This window comes from Toxorhynchites rutilus, chromosome 3, assembly GCF_029784135.1.
Source record: "Toxorhynchites rutilus septentrionalis strain SRP chromosome 3, ASM2978413v1, whole genome shotgun sequence".
NCBI classification, from domain to species: domain Eukaryota; kingdom Metazoa; phylum Arthropoda; class Insecta; order Diptera; family Culicidae; genus Toxorhynchites; species Toxorhynchites rutilus.
Window position 1 is genome coordinate 267894390 of NC_073746.1, and position 17929 is coordinate 267912318.

Here is a 17929-nt window from a genome sequence, read left to right on the forward strand (position 1 = left end):
AATTTTGAATTTCACCCAAAACTAACAAATAACTTTTCCCCAACCTTATATTTGAAAAATTTCGTTTTCTTACTATGAGCAAGTTCATGGGTCCAATCGCAGAACTGTTCATTGATTGATCTTCTAATCGACCCCGTTGAATTGAAATTCCTAGTATTTCTAGCAAAACTCATCATTATAATATCAGATTAATTTCAGACACAATTCTCGTTCAAGATTTTTCAATCACCTGCAAATAATATGTTTCTTCGTTACATGAAATAAATGTTTTATACAGAAAATATGATAGAATAAAGACAGCCCTAAATCGGACAATTCCTTCCGCGAGATCTGCTCTTATCAACACATCCGGCGATTCTTTTTTTGGTATAGATAGAAGAAGATATAAGAGTGCGTTTCATCACATTAAAATCAATTTCCAGTTTAGAACAAAGATCAATTTCGCTAACACAAACATCAAATGAACTAACAGCACTTGTCACTATGTGATTGTAGAACATATGGGAATTCAATTTTCCAAATTTTCCCTTTTTACTTTAGAGCCTTCCGAAAATTTTCAATTGTCATGTTTGGTTTGAATGTTTGTAGTTGAAATATGTGTAATATTTTTATGGAGGGAGGGGTGTCATACCATCGTAGAAACATTTCTCATACCCTAAAGCCCTCACATCCCAAATTGAGCTTGATTAGTTTTCGAGTTATGCAGAAGTTTGTGTTTCGTTTGTATGGCAGCCCCTCTTAGAGAGGGGGGAGGAGTGTATTCACCATAGAAATGTTTCGTGCTCTGTAAAATCTTCACTTGCCAAATTTGGCTACATTTGTTTGATTAGTTTTCGAGCTATGTAAAAATTTGTTTTTCATTTGTATGACAGCCCACCCTTAGCGAGCGGGAGGTGTGTCTAACCACCATAGAAATAATTATTGCGTCCTAAAACCTCCACATGCCAAATTTGGTTTCGTTTGCTTGATTAATTCTCGAGTAATTCAGAAATTTGTGTTTCATTTGTATGGCAGCCTTTCCTTAGAAAGGGGGTGATGAGTCTAGCTATCGTAGAAACATTTATTGCACCCTAAAATCTCCATATGCTTAATTCGGTTCCATTTGATTGGTTAATTCTCGAGTTATGCAAAAAATTGTGTTTCATTTGTATTGCAGCCCCCCTTAGAGAGGAGGCAGGGGTCTCAAACTATCACGAAAACCTTCCCCGGTCCCTAAAACCCCTGCATACCAATTTTCATGTTGATCGGTTCAGTAGTTTCCGAGTCTATAAGAAACAGACAGACAGACAGACAGAAATCCATTTATTTATTTATATATATATATGTATATATATATATATATATATATATATATATATATATATATATATATATATATATATATATATAAAATACGAAAATGAATTGTAATTTTTTTTATTTTTTTCCAGTGAAATTAAGAAAAAAAGGAATATTTTTATGAAGGTTCCTTACCGTCCTCTAACCAATTTTTTTTTTTTGAGTATCATAGTTTTTGAGTTATAATTTTTTGTAAAAAATTAAGAAAAAAAATTGTTTGCCTGTTTTCAACAAGTTATCTAATTCTTTATCGAATATATAAGTATTCAATGTTGCTTAAATGACCCATGTATTTACACTCACAACGTTTCACTTCTATTTGAGATGGTGCTACCAACGGCCAGTTGAGTTGGCATGTGCGTTGAGTTCGTATAGTGCGTCTTTCATTCAGCCCGCATCAAGGGGTCAAGGAATAAAATGTAGGAAATTGATTAAATTTTCATTAACCGCTCTACAATTTGTTCGTTGACACCCAACTCCTATCTGTTATAATTTCGATGCAATGTCATTCTGAACAATTCCTTTTCAGTCTTTAATGAGAATATTAAAAAAATCACTATGCTTCACTGTAATCTAAAATATCCTAAACGTTGAAATATTACATTTTTTCTTGAAATAAGTAATATTTTAAATATAAAACACATATTTTCTTCAAACTGTACTTAATCGAGTACAAAATGGCATGTACAGGGGAACTTCGATGTAACGTACCCTCGTTATAACGTACCCTAACGTCACTCGATATAACGTACATTTTACCTCGATATAACGTACACATTTCCAAAGTGTAAAGGAATTTTTTTTTCAATATTTTTTTTCTGATAGAACAATGAATTACCCGTATTGTGATGCTAAAACAAGTTTTGTACCTTCAATAAATCCCGAAATACAGTTGGTTTTGTGATTCCGGATTCTAAATGAATCAAGCTTTAATCAACAGTACGAAGGAAAACATCATGAGAAAGGCTGGTTTCGTCTTCTGATTAAAGTTATTCATTAACTTTACTAAAACAGCAACACAATAATGTATTATAGACTACTTTTGTGAGTACTTTATTAAGCTTCGATATAACGTACAATTCGATACAACGTACAATTTTGAAAGTGAAATGTACGTTATATCGAAGTTTACCTGTAATCGAATCACATAAAATCGAGTCAGTATATAATCGTGTCTGTATATAATCGAGTCCGACCTTTAATTGGTGTAGTTGGATGGTTTGCAAACAAATGCTCATAGAAGAAATATTATTGTTATTGATCACTTGAATCTGAAAACCAAATAGGAATAGATTGAAAGATAATTTCAATAACAACAAATTATAATCGACGCCTACAAACAACTCCATTCGTATTAAGAAACCATTTCACAGTTTGTTCCACATTACCCACATTACCCTGCCCACAGACCTTTTCTTATCCTTCACTTAGTTTTACATAACAAGCAACAACTCCCAAGATCGAGCGGCTCCTAAATTACTCAAGCCTAAAGCCACTACCAGTAAATAGTAACAACAACAATAACAACGAAGGAGAGTAAAAAACGATGTCTCCACGCGCCCACCAAAAACAGGGTCCTTGAAGATGACGAAGGCAGCCATTTTCCAGCGCAAAAGTCATTAATCATGTCACCAACCGTTCCTTCCTCCGCTCGCAACTGGCCACAACCGAACCCTTGTCTTGTGTGTTCCTCTAGGTTGTGGAAGCCCCAAGTTCGGCTCCGTGTCCGAGAAGGACGTACAGATCCTCCGCTGGCCCGTACATCTGGAAACAATTATTTGTGTTTGTTTCCGGTATTTAAACATGGCCAAAACGAGCGAACAAATGAAATTCCAGTCTTCTCCATCGCCATGGGGAAGGGGAGTGGGAATGCATGGCATGATGAGCTGGGGTAAACAACATTCCGTCCGCTGGTCGGGGCGGCAACTGGAAGAAGGCAAGTAGGGCGAATGCGTCCTGAGAGACGACAGTTATTTTGGGGACATATTTTGAGGGTTCCGTTTTGTTTTCGTTGGCTGGAAAAACAACGCTTTCCGAAAGGAATTCTTCCGACCTGTTTACCTCATTGTGGGACCTTCGTGTTTATTCATGTGGGTATGTATGTGAACGGGACGGCGCTTAGCACTGCGAAACTTCACCACCGTTTTAGCTGCTGTCGGAATAATTTATAATTGCGGGACATTTTTTTTTGGGATGACACACTGCGATAATATTGGGGATGCAGTGGGTAGCGTCTGGAAGCGTCACTTGCGTAAATAATTTATGCCGACCGATGATAAAGAAAAGCGAGTATCGACACATTGGTAAACCAAATAACGAATGCAAGGTTTACAGAGCCATTCCTAGCTGTGACTTTGTGGTCGAAGTGTACTTGTCAAATACAGAGTCACTTTGTGTAATTTAACCTTTTCTCTATTCCCTCTCTCTCTGGGTGTGGTTCCTTTCCTCTCACTCTTTAGCCGGAATAACCGGCGGAGCCATGTTTCATGCTCAACCAGAGGTTAGCCGAACATTGGATGTGCCAGAAGTCAAAAGCCGCTGCTGATGTTGTGCTGTTGAATCCAAGCGCAATACAGTCCGATGGTGGCGGTAATGGTGTAAATTTATTGCAGTCAGACGTCACGACACGAGGTCGGTTTATTCGGAAGGGACATTGCCTGACGGGAACGGGAGTGTAAATGGAAATGGTACACACCGAGGAATGAAAAAAGGGATGCAGAACAAAACAGGCGAACCCAGGACTGGTCCCAGTCAGCAACTGGTATTTCAATTGCTTCACTAGTCAACCGTAATATATGGCAGTCTGGTGCAGTGGTATCAACGGTGGCCAAAATTTCCGGGCAAAATGTGTGAATAAAATTTATTGTCATAGTTTGGTTGAAAGAAACGAATTCCTGAAGTGAGTTACGTTTAGTCGGGAGTATCTCCAAGCTGACGTGAAGTATACTTATGCTCGGCTGGCATCAATTGGATAAGTCTCTCGGAGAGTAGAGCTGTCGATGGAAAATAAACAATAAACTTTGCCGGGAAATTCAATCCACAAAGCTCGAAGATTCAATTATGGTTATGCATATTTGATTAACCTTATCAGCGAGCTCGCACACGCCCCAATGCTTCCTTGTACAGTGTAGAAGAAGCACTCAAAGATCGACTCATGTAGACATGCAATATTGATGCTTGCGATGAAAGCTTTCGTGCGAGCGTATCCTTCTTTACGACTGTAACGACTAAGTTCTCCACTATTAAAATTCTGATATGTGTGGACACTAGTAGAAGGCTATTTGGACGAAAATTATTGTAACTTTTTTGTAACAGCGCACCGATTATGTCATATCTCATACGCCATGCAATTTGGACGCATATCTCGAACTCAATAATCCAGTCAAGAAATTTACTCCGCAATAAGTTACAAACATCCTTCAGATACGCAATTCAGTTCTCAACCCGAATTGATTCAGTCGGATGCTGGAATCCTGTCTGTGTAAAAACCGATGAAAATTTGCAATTGAATGAAGCAAAACAATTGTGTGCGTGGGGTGGTGCTGTGTAAAGCCCAGCCGTGCAGAACATCTTTCCTTCCCAGCATGAAATCTTGTTGAAATAATTGAATTTGCCATCGAAGAGAAGATGAACTCGGAAGAGGATACAAGTGTAGTGGCAATAGAAGTTTTACTATGAGAACTCTTCACCACACGAAGGTTGGCTTGCTTACGCCATTCTCTACAGAGATGGACTCAAACTGTGTAGTTAGAGTGTTAACTTCGAGCGTAAACCTCTTTCGGCCCAATCCCATATTCTTGTGGTTGATAAAAACCGAAGAACGTCATATATGATATTGTTGTTTCCTTCAAACTGATGTGGGTTCATCGTTCACTGTTGTTTAGAAAGAATAAATTCGAGCAATTAGACAGGAACAATTAGCAATTATCACAGGACTGTGGTTTATCATATTTTGAATCGAAATTGTCAGCCTCGAGGTAACGATTAAAAGAGACGGATGCTATGAACTAATACGTGAGATTAATGTCTAGTATTCCGATTTTTTTGTCATATATCAGACCAATGTGTTCATCTCACTTGATTCTACCGATGTAACTGACTTTTCACAGTAACATATGCCAGACGATCAACAGGTGCAGAACTTCGTCTACACTGAAACGTTGGCAGAAAAGATCATCCTTATTCTTCTTTGGCAAACAAAAAATGCTTTTTTAATGTGTTACAGGGTTAAACGCACTCCTAAAAGCACATGTATTTACGAGTGTTAAAATGTTTGTATGTATGAAACAGACCTCTCATTCTATCAGGCTGAATGTCAGCTTGGAATTTAGCCCGAAAAAAACTCCCAAACGATGTCAAGTACCCCCAAAATTGATATTTAGTATCGATCTGGCGTAGTGGTAACATCCATACCTCTTACGCCAATGATCACGAGTTCAAGTTTCACTCCCAACATTCTTCCAAAAATAGAAGTAAAAGTGACGAAACAGCCAAAAAATCTTGAAAGTCATTATAATAAAGAAAAAAAAAATAGCACATTGTTTGACGAATCGTTCATCACTGATGTTTACGCATTGAAATCATTATTTTCTGCTCTTGTGCGTAGCATCTTATAGCGAATTCGTTTTTAAAACTGAGTCAGTGCCAAACTGACTCTGTAATAAAAAAACGTTTTAAGTTTCACGAATACGGTGGTTTGTTGGTGTGCGTTATATATTCTGGCTTGTTTATATTTGCGACGACAAATGTACAGTGTCGACGTCTGGTGGCGATATTAGTGCTTGGGAGATAAACTATTCTCTATCAGATCAGAAGGGCCAAGTGCAGTGTAAAAATATAAAAGTTTCAATGAAAATTTCACCTTCATATTGTTTTATTACCTAACATATGAAGTCCTGACACTCACTTAACCATTTGTCAATGCATTTACTGTTTGTTTCACAAATAATTACTATTATAATATAAAATCGTCATCAGAAACAGTTTTCGTTCAATGTTTCTGCGATATCGAAAAAAAACCTCCTATTTCATCACATAAAATAAATATTCGATACATTGCACAAGAAGCACACGAAGCTTAATGTCGTCTACGCGAATGTACTCTTCAAAATCAGAATCCGAATTGGATTACGATTCCAATAATACAAAAGCAAAAGCAGCAGGTTTTCCATTCTCATAATCTTTATTTTTAGATTTTCCAAAACAATACTCAGAACTTGACAGTCTAGTATAATTGTATTGGTGAACCCGAGTGCCAACACGTGAATCATCTCAGTGCGAAACTAACAGCTTTCGGGGCGAACCTAGTGCGACACTAGGTTGAAACTGAGTGAATAAAAAAACGTTTTGACAGCAGTTAGTGTGGCACTGGGGTTGAAACTGAACAAAAACGAATTCGCTATTAGAGTACGCAACTCCATTTTGGGCGCCGTATCACATGGCCCAGATCGTCAAAATTGAGCCCATTCAAATCACTTTCTTCGCTTCGCCCCTCCACAGTTACCATGGCTGGACCCAGCTAACCTACCTCCCTACAGATCACGATGTCTCCTAATTGACCATGAGAATCTATCATCCAGGCGAATGAAATTGCAACGGATGCTCATATTATGTTCATATAATGACAAACAGACTATTTTGACTATAACATAAGCAAGGACGTTTTCAAAAATAGGATAAGGAATATAATTTGATAATAGTCTGTACGATTTTCTTCGAAGACAAAGAAATATTTAAATAAATAAATATACTGGTACAGCATTCACTGAAGTGAGAGGCGAATTTGTGTATATTGTATATGCCATAGCAATATAAGAGCAATATTAGAGAGCAGAATGAGAGGCAACTTGCAAATAAGCACGTATTAACCAATTCGCCACGGGTATCCTGTACCATACTTTGTCGCTTTTCGTATACTTTGTTACATACACGACAACCGTCGCGAAATGGTTGAAGGTTCACATTGCCTACGCTCTCCGATTTACTCTCTGAAAACATTTTTCGTGTCTATTCTTAGATCCAACTTAATTTTGTAATCGGGTGTAATATTCTCGTGCATAACAGTTCATAACAGCATAACAGTACCAGTAGTTATGTGTATTGCGTGGTAGTGTGTTACATTTTTACATCCAAGCCTTTGTACAATCACTGTTTATTTTAGGGAACAATGTCAAGCTAACATTCAGTCTGAAAGAATGAGAGTAAAACCTTTAAAAAGATGCTTTTATTTGTGCATTTCACTCTTCAATACAAGAAAAAGCATTTTTTCTGCCAAAGATGATATCATTTCTGCCAACGCTAGTTTGGGTGTAGGGATTGAACTAAAGCCTGCTTGGTAGTAAGGCTGTTTCACACAACCACGTTATCCACGTGCAATAAAGTGTTTCTACAAGGCAGCAGCAAACAGTGTTTGCAAGGTGGCACTCATTGCCAATTCACGCACTGCGCTGAGTTTTTATCGAGAACGTTTTTTTCCTTCTATGTATCACAGAGCCCTTTGATGTTCATTCGTCCGTAGCCTTAAAAAGGTCAATTATTAGATCGAAATCAACTCTTTTGTAGTTTAGGGGCTGATGTCACACACCTATAAATTTATATGACACTAGCTGACCCGGCAAACTTCGTTCCGCCCAAAATTTATTTTTCGTTATCACATCCACGTTTTGTTACTAAGCGCTGTTCATGGGTCCAATCGCAGAATTATTCATTGATTGGTCTTCTACTCTACTCTTTGAAATTTCCTTTTACTAAAAATTCCTAATACTTCTACCAAAACTCGACATTATAATATCAGATTATTTTCAGACATAATTCTCGTTCAAGATTTTTCAAACACTTGCAAATAACATGTTTGTCCGTTACGTTACATGCTAAATTTGGTTTTATTTGCTTGATTAATTCTCGAGTAATGCAGAAATTTGTGTTTCATTTGAATGAATTTTCGAGGATAAAAAAAATCAAAACTTTGAGAGCTTTGAGGCACCCCCAAATCATGTCCGATTGAGGTGAAATTTAGCACAGGTCATTTTTTTGGGCCAATAAACAAAATGAACATGGTCGGTTTTTGAAAGTCGATGATGAAATTTCTTCCATACATCCATTGCCACCCTAATATAGATATATCTCGACGGTATTTTTCGCAGCTGACACTCACACAGTAAAAGGACGGCATTCATTTCAATCTTCCTTTGGAAACACAAAAAAAAACAACAATGTGTGCGTGTGAATGCGCGCTGACTGGAGTGAGTCTGTGTAATAGAAATCATAAATGACATTTTTTACTCTTGCGCGTTGGAGTAATCTGCTAATGAGCGAAATCTCAGTGTCCGTGGAACAAGGATCGTAGAATTGCGCCTCGCCGTTACATAAGTTGCTCGTCAATTACGGCATGGGTACGAAATTACAGAAATCACTAGAACCATTGTAGTGGAATATAGGAATGCTTTGAACTATCGTCAATTTAAGCCATACGTGAACTAGGGAATTGTAATGTAGTAAATCAAATCTTAGTTTCATATTAAAATAGTATCTGTAAATTCGTAATCGATGAAAATTAGTACAGGAATTAAAAATATCTCATATAAACGTGACATGTTTTTTGACTTGTCCTTTAACCGAAAGACGCAGTCCTTTGTCAAAAATTGTGCCCAGCAGCTGGATAGCCAGCTGAAAATTTTACTTGAAATTGTTTTACTTTTACCACTTTTGTGATAAATAGTATTTATTTTAGATACACAGGTGGATACAGTTTTTTTCCCAAAAAATAATTGGTGTTCTTGAAAATTCAAAGGTGATATAAATTCGTGAATCTAAGCGAGAGTGACGGAGGCATAGTAACCCTGGTGGAACCTGACCATTCAAGAGCAAGAGTCTAATTCTGACCGAAAATACATAATTTATGATTAAACAATGTTTTATTTAAAACATAAAAAGAACGCTAGGCCTATCATTTTTACAGTCGGGTTGATGCAACTCAAATGCAAACCTTTTATCAGGCAGTGTGTACTTCTGTAATTTCGATATTTGCTGCTAATAATTCAATATGTTACAATTCAGACCGCGCTCTTACTTCACGGGTATAATTTTTACTGAATTTTTCATAAACCTTCACAACAGATAAAAATACACATTCACAGATACTCTATCAAACACAACAACAACTCATCAGCCAAATTGTCGAAATCCTACTCTGAACACGCGGAATCGTTTTTCATAAGCATCATTGCAAGAAACAAGCTTAAAATATGATCCCAATCCTGTTTATGTTCGAACTGGAGAGGAGAAAAAGAAAATAAAAAATAACAGGAACACGAACGAACCGCAGAACCGAGTCAACATTTTAAGCGAACGAACATTGCACCTCTCTCGGGAAATGCTCCATGGTGATTTATGAACAACGGCGAATTGCGGCGTAACCCGGTACATATGTTTTCGCGATTGGATTGGATTTCCATCGTGGCCTCACCCCAGGCTGGGGCTTCGCACTGTTGGAAATTGAAGAAAATTGCTGACGGAGCAAAATAATCATTCCCAACTCCCAGCGCTGACTCGCGTTTCACTGCAGGTCATGAGCCTGGAAAAGTGAAAAAGATGGGGCAGCACAAACGGTACTTACTTATCACGGAAAGCTGCACGCGGGTGTTTCTGGTGGGACTCTTGTGGAAATCAACCCGGCATCGGTAGACCCCGCTGTCGGTGCTCTTGGTCTGTCGGATTTCCAGCACCGCCGGCACCAGATTCGGATAGAAGCTGGCCCGCCCGTCGAAGGACGAATTGGAACTCCGATGTGAACCCTCGCGGGTATCGCGCGCATCGAATCTGAAATTGTGCGGAAGAGAAGAAGAAAAGAAATCATAATCAATTACAACTCCTGACAACTTCATTTTTCGTTCCTTCTGCTTCCAACGCGTTTCATCAATGCTTCACGCAGAGGATGAAGTCATTTTCATTACCAACACCATTTGCGAATAGATTCCGGCGTGAATAAACAAAAGCCGCCGAGACGCAATACTCATCATGAATTACTTTCTCATTAAAATTTAATCAAAAACGCAAATTGAAAATAATGAAACAGAGGTCGTCACGGTAGAAGATGAGGTCCAGCATCTCCAGCGTTTGCTTGCGCTTCTCGGGCGGTCGATTGTGGCCAAGAACGGAAATTTATAATGCAATCACATCAAGTAATGGAGACGTTTCAGTTATGTTCGGTCCACTGAGTTTCCGCAATCGAAATAATAACGGAACTGAAAATTAAGAGAGCCAAGACATAAGGAAAGCGATGAGAATGAAAGCTGCGGGGCGTTTGGAGAAAAAAACTTAACGTTATGATTTCACAATATAACTCGAAAGAATTGGGATTAGTTCCAAAGCATAGGGCAACACCCCTTTTGAATGATCTTAATTATGCTTTATTCCTTTTTCATTCTTCTTTAATTGAAATGAGCTCATTTTGGCCAATTGTTAGTATTATAGCTGAACAAAGCGAGTTTTTGACGTAGGACATCGTCTTTCAAAGTTACAAAAACGAGAGCGTGACGCTTAGAATGCAAGGTTTTGAACGTTAATACCACTTTACCGGCTGAACGGAGGATATGATAATCATTTCATTCGAGAGACAAAATGTCCAAAACTTAAAGGATTGTTATTTCTTGACCCGGAAACTTTTTTGTCAATAGCTTAAAAATCGCTTTGAAAACAAGTTATTGAAATCACCCGAATCAGTATATAACTGGCGCCCGCTCGGAAATCCATCCAATCGTTGTTGCGATGTGAGATGAAGAAGATCACGATCACACGCCTATGCGTTATGCTGTTCCCTCACAATTCCATTTCGTTTCTGCAGCCGAAATGAAAGGAGCATTTAGAGAAAATCGAGGTATCGACGATGATTCGATTCCGATGGGTGCCATTGATTATGGATTTGACAGTGAAGAATACGGAATTTTTGATACGGTGTAGTGAATATTTCACTATATCAAAGAAATCATATTGATAAAAGCATTATGCCCTGCTCTTCCAATTCCATTTCTTTTCTGCAGCCGAACTGAACGGAGCCGCATTGTTTGGTGAAAACAGAAGTTCTATTATCGAATGCTCACGGATGCCGCTATCGACCAATGATTCCAATTGTCGGGGCTTGGGGAGAGGGTATTATTTGCGCTGGATATTTCCGAGGAGGAATCGTTCCTCATTTGAGCGTTGATAATACTTTTCTAAAAACTTTTTTCAATAGCTCAAAAGTGCTTGGAAAGCAAATTATTTAGATCAATTAAAAAAAGCGATAGCTTCTTGAAATTTTATTTCAGTCTCGATTGGTCTGCAGTTGATGCATGATGCGTCAACTGGCCAAGCTCTGTCTGTTTCTCTTGCCGTGTTAAACGGGCATGCAAAATCATTTGCTTGTAAATGAACCCAAGGGGTTAGTTATGATTTCGTGCCCGAATTTTCGCAGTTAACTTGTTTCCGTGATGATTTTTTGTATCACGGAAAAGATATTTCGAATGTACGGATGATTGAACAAACACGTCTTGATGATTCGAGTGTCGAGCGTCAAAACGAAACCACAAGCGAAAAAAAATATTATGTTGTGTATACAATATTCAAACAGACCGCTTCCAAGGGAAAAAAAATATCCATTCATCCATTCATTGAGAATTGTTTCAGATGCAACTTCAAACCTATGATTACTAAGCCAAGAGTAGGCCTACGTTAACCTTGCGGTTATATCACTGATACAACCCACTCCTAGTTTTTTCGTTTTGGGTGAAAAAAAAATGCAGATTTGAATAACGACATCCTCAACAACTGGAAGCTCAGGGTTTAGTTTCCATGGAGTCCCGTTCATAGACTATCGAACGCTCAAACCATGTAAGGATCAAATGAAGGTGTTCAGATTTTGTTGAGGAAGCAAAACACAAAAAACCGCAGTTTCAACTGCGAAGCTGTGAAATATTTCGGAGAAACACAGGTGTGTTGTTAAAATGATTGTCGCAAACTCGATGGAGTGCTCAGTTTAATGCTGGGAAATCAATTTATGAGCTGATCACAGCCACTGGAGTTTCACGCGACTCAAATACTGGATAAATTGCACAGTCCCTCCAACCAACAGTTTGAGATTTTATACTTCTGTGTTATCTGCACTCTTGATGCGTTGTACTACAATGAAGTAGATATTTCGCAGAATATTCGCAAACCAGAGGACAATCTCTAAGTGAAGTTGTGATCAGACTCAATGAACTGGTAATCTGAGTCACAATTTGACATTCAAAGAGAGGTGGTGATGCAGTTTCTTGCAATCCAATATACTGTTTCTCTACCTAAATGGTCAAATATTTTACAAAAATGGGGTTTTCAATGTTTTTTACTGAAATTAAAACAGACCGAAAAGTGCAACATTTTTATTCCGATGCCGATTTTCCGAACAGATTAAACAGACTTTTCACAGTCCATCCGTTTTACCCCATTTTACACCACAAGTACAATTATTTCAATGATTTGAATTTTCCACTCAAAAATGAATTCATTTTTCCTAACATACCTAATATCGCTTCTCTGTTAACTCACAAACCGAAATATAACCATCAGCGAATAGAATTTTGATATTAAACCACTCAAAATGCCTCATATCGAAACAGCTAAAATTACATCCACACGAGGAATCATGTATGATTTTCGGTTTTTGTTTCCCTTTTTCCACATTTGATCAGTGTTCATTGCCACCCTATGAGCCTCAATATCATAGAATAACATGTAGAAGGTTTTCTTATTAACAGAAATCTGAAATTCAAAATTTAACTATACAAATCAACCACCTGTCCATATTACACCCACTGTCCATATTACCCGCGGTTCCCCTACACTTAAGAGATGAAATAAGTTCGAAGGGAGATGTAAAAAAAAATGTCGTAATAAAATACAAAGTATTGGATCAACCTACATGTGATTCGCTCACACTTTTATTCTCAAAGTGAATAAAAAACGTAGAATTCAATCATAATCGAAAAGTGTCCCATGAAATCACAAATTCTATTTGAATGCGGTTATTCATTATCGATCGCGAATGAAAAGTCAGAAGAATAATTTCGAGAAGAAACGTAAATGTTCGAAATCATTTAAAACAAAATAAAATTATGGACGTGACAAAGTTCGCCGGGTCAGCCAGTATTATAATAAATACGTTCCTTGTTTCGATACAGTCGATTTTTTTTATTCAAAAACGGAAATTAAGTATTATTAGAAGGGTGACACCCTAGTAACCCGCACCGGGTGTCACAGGAATACATTCAAATCAAAACAATGTGTATATAAGCATAAACAAAGTTATTCCTTTAGGTTATATTATCACCGTTTTTTACAATAACTTATGGTAATGAGGAGGCTATTCAACGACATAGAAACCGTATTCACTATTCACAAAAAAAAATCCAAGAAAGTCGACTTTCACATCGGCAGTCGATCATGGACCTTTTCGTTGATCGTTGGTCTTTTTCAAGACTAGTCGCGAATGGACTTTGTAGTTGGAAGCTTCCATAATAGAAAAACATGAAGTAATCTCGCTCGGGTACCGTATGCGTGATAATGTATGCACCAATATCAAGATTAAAAATTCTGAAAAACTAGGGATAGGTTATATCTGTGATGCAACTACAAGGTTGACGTAACTTTGACTCAGTAATAATTTATTTAAAATTGTATCTGAATCATTCTCAATAAATAAAAATTTTTGAAAATCACTGAAAAGTCGAAGCAAGTGCGTGTATAGCGCTTAATTCATGCATATTCTGAGGTGAAAAATTTTGCACGTCCGTTCAACTTGGTAATAAAAGAGAAACGGGATTAGCCAGAGCGAGCATAATTGACATGATAGATTTTGATTTTTTGATTTCAATATTTTATTTTCAAAGCAATTTTTTTGGATAAGTATGTAACAAACACCACTCATAGACCATTCATCTTTCGAATGAAATGTTCGTCATACCACTTCCCTCAACCGGCAAAGAGATATTAACGATCAAAATAAGCTCTTGATAAAATTTCACTGCACTGATTCCATCTCGAATTATTATCCAAAAATCGTTTTTCTCTAGTTAACCCTTCCGCTACGAGCGTCGTCTATAGACGACATCTGCGCGATGACATGTGTGTACGAGCGTCGTCTATAGACGACATCAGGGTGACACTGCACATCGATCACACCAGCGTGATATACATACTATTGAAAAAAGTTTTTGGATTAATAAGTAACAATCATACAACTCTTGGGCACTTCATCTGTGGAAAGAAGTAATTATTATACCCCTCCGTTCAGCCGGCAAAGAGGTATGAACCATTTGCGTTCGTTTGTCTGCTCTCAGCCCCTATAGCCAGGAATCATACTGAACACTTTATTCAACCATGTAATGGTTTGCACATTTTCTGGACAAATTTGAATGTCTAGTGAGCCTGTTCACGGATTAATACAGAGTTTCTATGAATAAAACATAACGGTACTCGGTATAAACAAAGTATTAATAACGTGGAAAGATGAGAGGCTCTCTTTCAAGGGGAATTAATTCCGACCGCAAAGGGTTAATGTTCAAAATCATGCACTCCAAGCGTAACGCTCTCGTTTCCGAAACTTAGTTACACCCCGGTACAGAAATGAAAAACGGAGTCCTATCTTAAAAAAAAGGATTCAGAATCAAAATGGAATGTGATATCAAAATGGATCATGTCCTTGTGCATCATCTGTATGTCACAACTTTTTAATGAATAACAGTGTTTTTTATTCAGGTTTTATCACAAATTATCACTGCATCAAACCTTCAACCATTCTCCCAGTTCCATGTGTATGTAGGAGAACCCAAGAATAATAGATTAATGTCAGGCTCTCGCAAATAAACACCTTCTGCAATGTATTACTCTTCATCACAATGCAGTTGATTGAAAGTGGAAATATAGTTGTGAACGAAACATTGCACCACCCGTAAGGATACGCCCCAAAGCATCGCATCCAACCGCTCCGTTCCGATCCATTCTTTTTCCGAACCGGGGGATGCACATAAATCATGCTCGGGACCGAAACTGGGGGAGGAACCGACATCGAGTGGACAACAATCAACCACTGTTTACTTTTGCAATAAACATAAAAACAATGCTCGCCAGTCGCACACGGGATCTCGGCAATCTAGGTCGACCGGAAATTAAACAAGGTATTCATCTACGGTTTGTTCTCGCCAGAGACAGCGGAGGAAATTGCACGAGATTGTGATGCCCTGAAAGTTATCCCTCGGTCTCGCCAGCCGCTGGACAGTGAAGTAGAATAATGACCGCTATTTGCCGTTAAACTGGATGGCATTTGAGATGAATGTTTGTGGGTCCTGAGTGTATGTATGTGCGTACACGAGTGCGGACACGGAGATGTGACATTATTATTGCTGTTGTTGCCGCAACATTATCCAACTTCCGGTTCTACCTCTGACGAAGTGACAAGTCAGGAAGCAGCAGAAAGACGATTGATGGCAATTTCTTCCAATAAACAACTTTTTTTTCTCTGCTGAAAGCATCTGGCTATTGTGATGCCTTGCGGAGGCGGGTGGCGTATAGCTGTAAAAACAAAAATAATTGTGATAGATTGATGTTACACCATTTGCCGATTGTAGAAAACATGCAAGCTGTGACCTGTGCCCCGTGGGAATTATACTTTTCCTAGGAATTCGAATTCGTTTGTAAATGTAATGTTGTACACTTGGTGGAGAAAATATTTCCTGGAATAGCGGATTCTCTTGTACTGAATAACATTCTGCTTTGAACATAGTGACGTCAATCGCTTAATTTTCCATCATTTTCCGGGTCAATATCCATTTCCTACCTCTGTACCGTTTTTTATACTTCTATCAGTCGCTTGCCAAACATCCATCCCAGCCTTCCTCGAACATCAACTTTTACTACAATCCGGAAAGTAGCAGCCCAAGTACCGATCAAACAATAATAAATAAATAAATAAATTGCGATAATATTTTTTTTTTATACACTCGGGATCACACCCGATAGCTTCTGGTAAGAGATACTGTCCCCCTCCTTCGAGGCCTCGTAGATTGATAAAGTTTACTTTTCTTTGTTGGTCGAAAATTATGTCTCACTGTTATTAGCCGAACACTTCCATTCGCTGTGGCGTCATTTCAGTGGGATACGGAACAGCTGCGCGTTCTAGATTCACGGCACCGATGTGAGATCGTCATTTTTATGAGTTTGCAAATCGAATAAAGGGTGTGTCACATCAAATTGCATCACGGAAAAAACGCTGTAGAAATTTAATTTTTAGGAATTATATCTTCAGCTTTCGCTTTAAAATCAGATAAGAGTGTATAGATCACGTTGTCCATGCTTCACTGTAAATTTTTTGTAAATTTTGAAAAATGTCGTCGAACGAAAAAGAGCGTCGTGAATTAATCCTGTGCACTCATTTCGAGAATCCGGAGTTGTCACATCGGGACATCGGTAAGATGCTGGGAATCGTCCAATCCACGGTCAGCAGAGTACTAAAACGATACTTCGAGAACCTAACCATCGACCGGAAGGTGAAGAACGGCAAAAATGGATGCTCCGTCAATGAAAAAGATCACAAGCGCTTAGTTAAGCAGTTTAGACGTGATCCGAGAAGTTCGGTCCGGGATGTCGTCAATAAGCTGAATATGTCAAGTTCATTCGTCCAGCGGACCAAGCAGCGGGAGGGCCTGCGTACATACAAGGTTCAGAAGGCTCCTAACCGCGACGAAAGGCAAAACATGGTGGGGAAGACGCGAGCCCGGAAGCTGTACACCGAAATGCTGACGAAGCCGCATTGCCTGGTAATGGACGACGAAACCTACGTCAAAGAGGACTTTCGTCAGCTGCCGGGCCTGTTGTTCTTCTCCGCAGAGGACAAATTCAGCGTTCCGGAGGAGATTCGCAAGCAGAAACTATCCAAGTTTGGTAAAAGTACATGGTGTGGCAAGCGATCTGCTCTTGCGGAAAGCGGAGCGCCCCCTTCGTGATGACCGGCACGGTAAACGGGCAGGTTTACCTTAAGGAGTGCCTACAGAAGCGCTTACTACCACTATTGAAGCAGCACGAGGGCCCGACCATTTTCTGGCCGGATCTCGCTTCGTGCCACTATTCAAAGGACGTGAGTGGTGCGAAGCCAACGGGGACACCTTCGTGCCAAAGGAAATGAACACGCCCAACGCGCCGGAGCTTCGCCCAATAGAGAAATATTGGGCGATTATGAAGCAGGCCCTCCGGAAGAACCCAAAAGTTGTCAAATCGGAGGCGGACTTCAAGAGAAAATGGATTTCTGTTCAAAAAAACTAAAACCTGACGTTGTACAGAACCTTATGGACGGGGTAAAGAGGAAGGTGCGAGCATACGGGCTTGGGCTCGAAGTATGAATAAAAAGAAAATGCCAAAAGTTGTTTAATAGTTTTTATTTTACTGTCTAAAATTTTCAAAAGGATCGGTCTACTGGGCGAATTTCTACAGCGTTTTTTCCGTGATGCAATTTGATGTGACACACCCTTTAATCGATAATCTATCATCAGGATGGGGGATGGTTTGTCTGAAGAGGTATTTGTAG

The 17929-nt window shown here is 38.8% G+C and overlaps 1 protein-coding gene across 7 annotated transcripts in view; it reads right to left on the reverse strand.

Annotated features, from left to right (window-relative positions):
• Positions 1–17929, reverse strand: part of LOC129775988 (nephrin) — a 497623-nt gene that overhangs the window by 168053 nt on the left and 311641 nt on the right. For all 7 annotated transcript variants that reach the window (XM_055781308.1, XM_055781311.1, XM_055781310.1 and 4 more), the window contains exon 3: positions 9953–10155. In XM_055781308.1, the coding sequence (XP_055637283.1) occupies positions 9953–10155 (203 nt within the window). The remainder of the gene's footprint in view (positions 1–9952; positions 10156–17929) is intronic.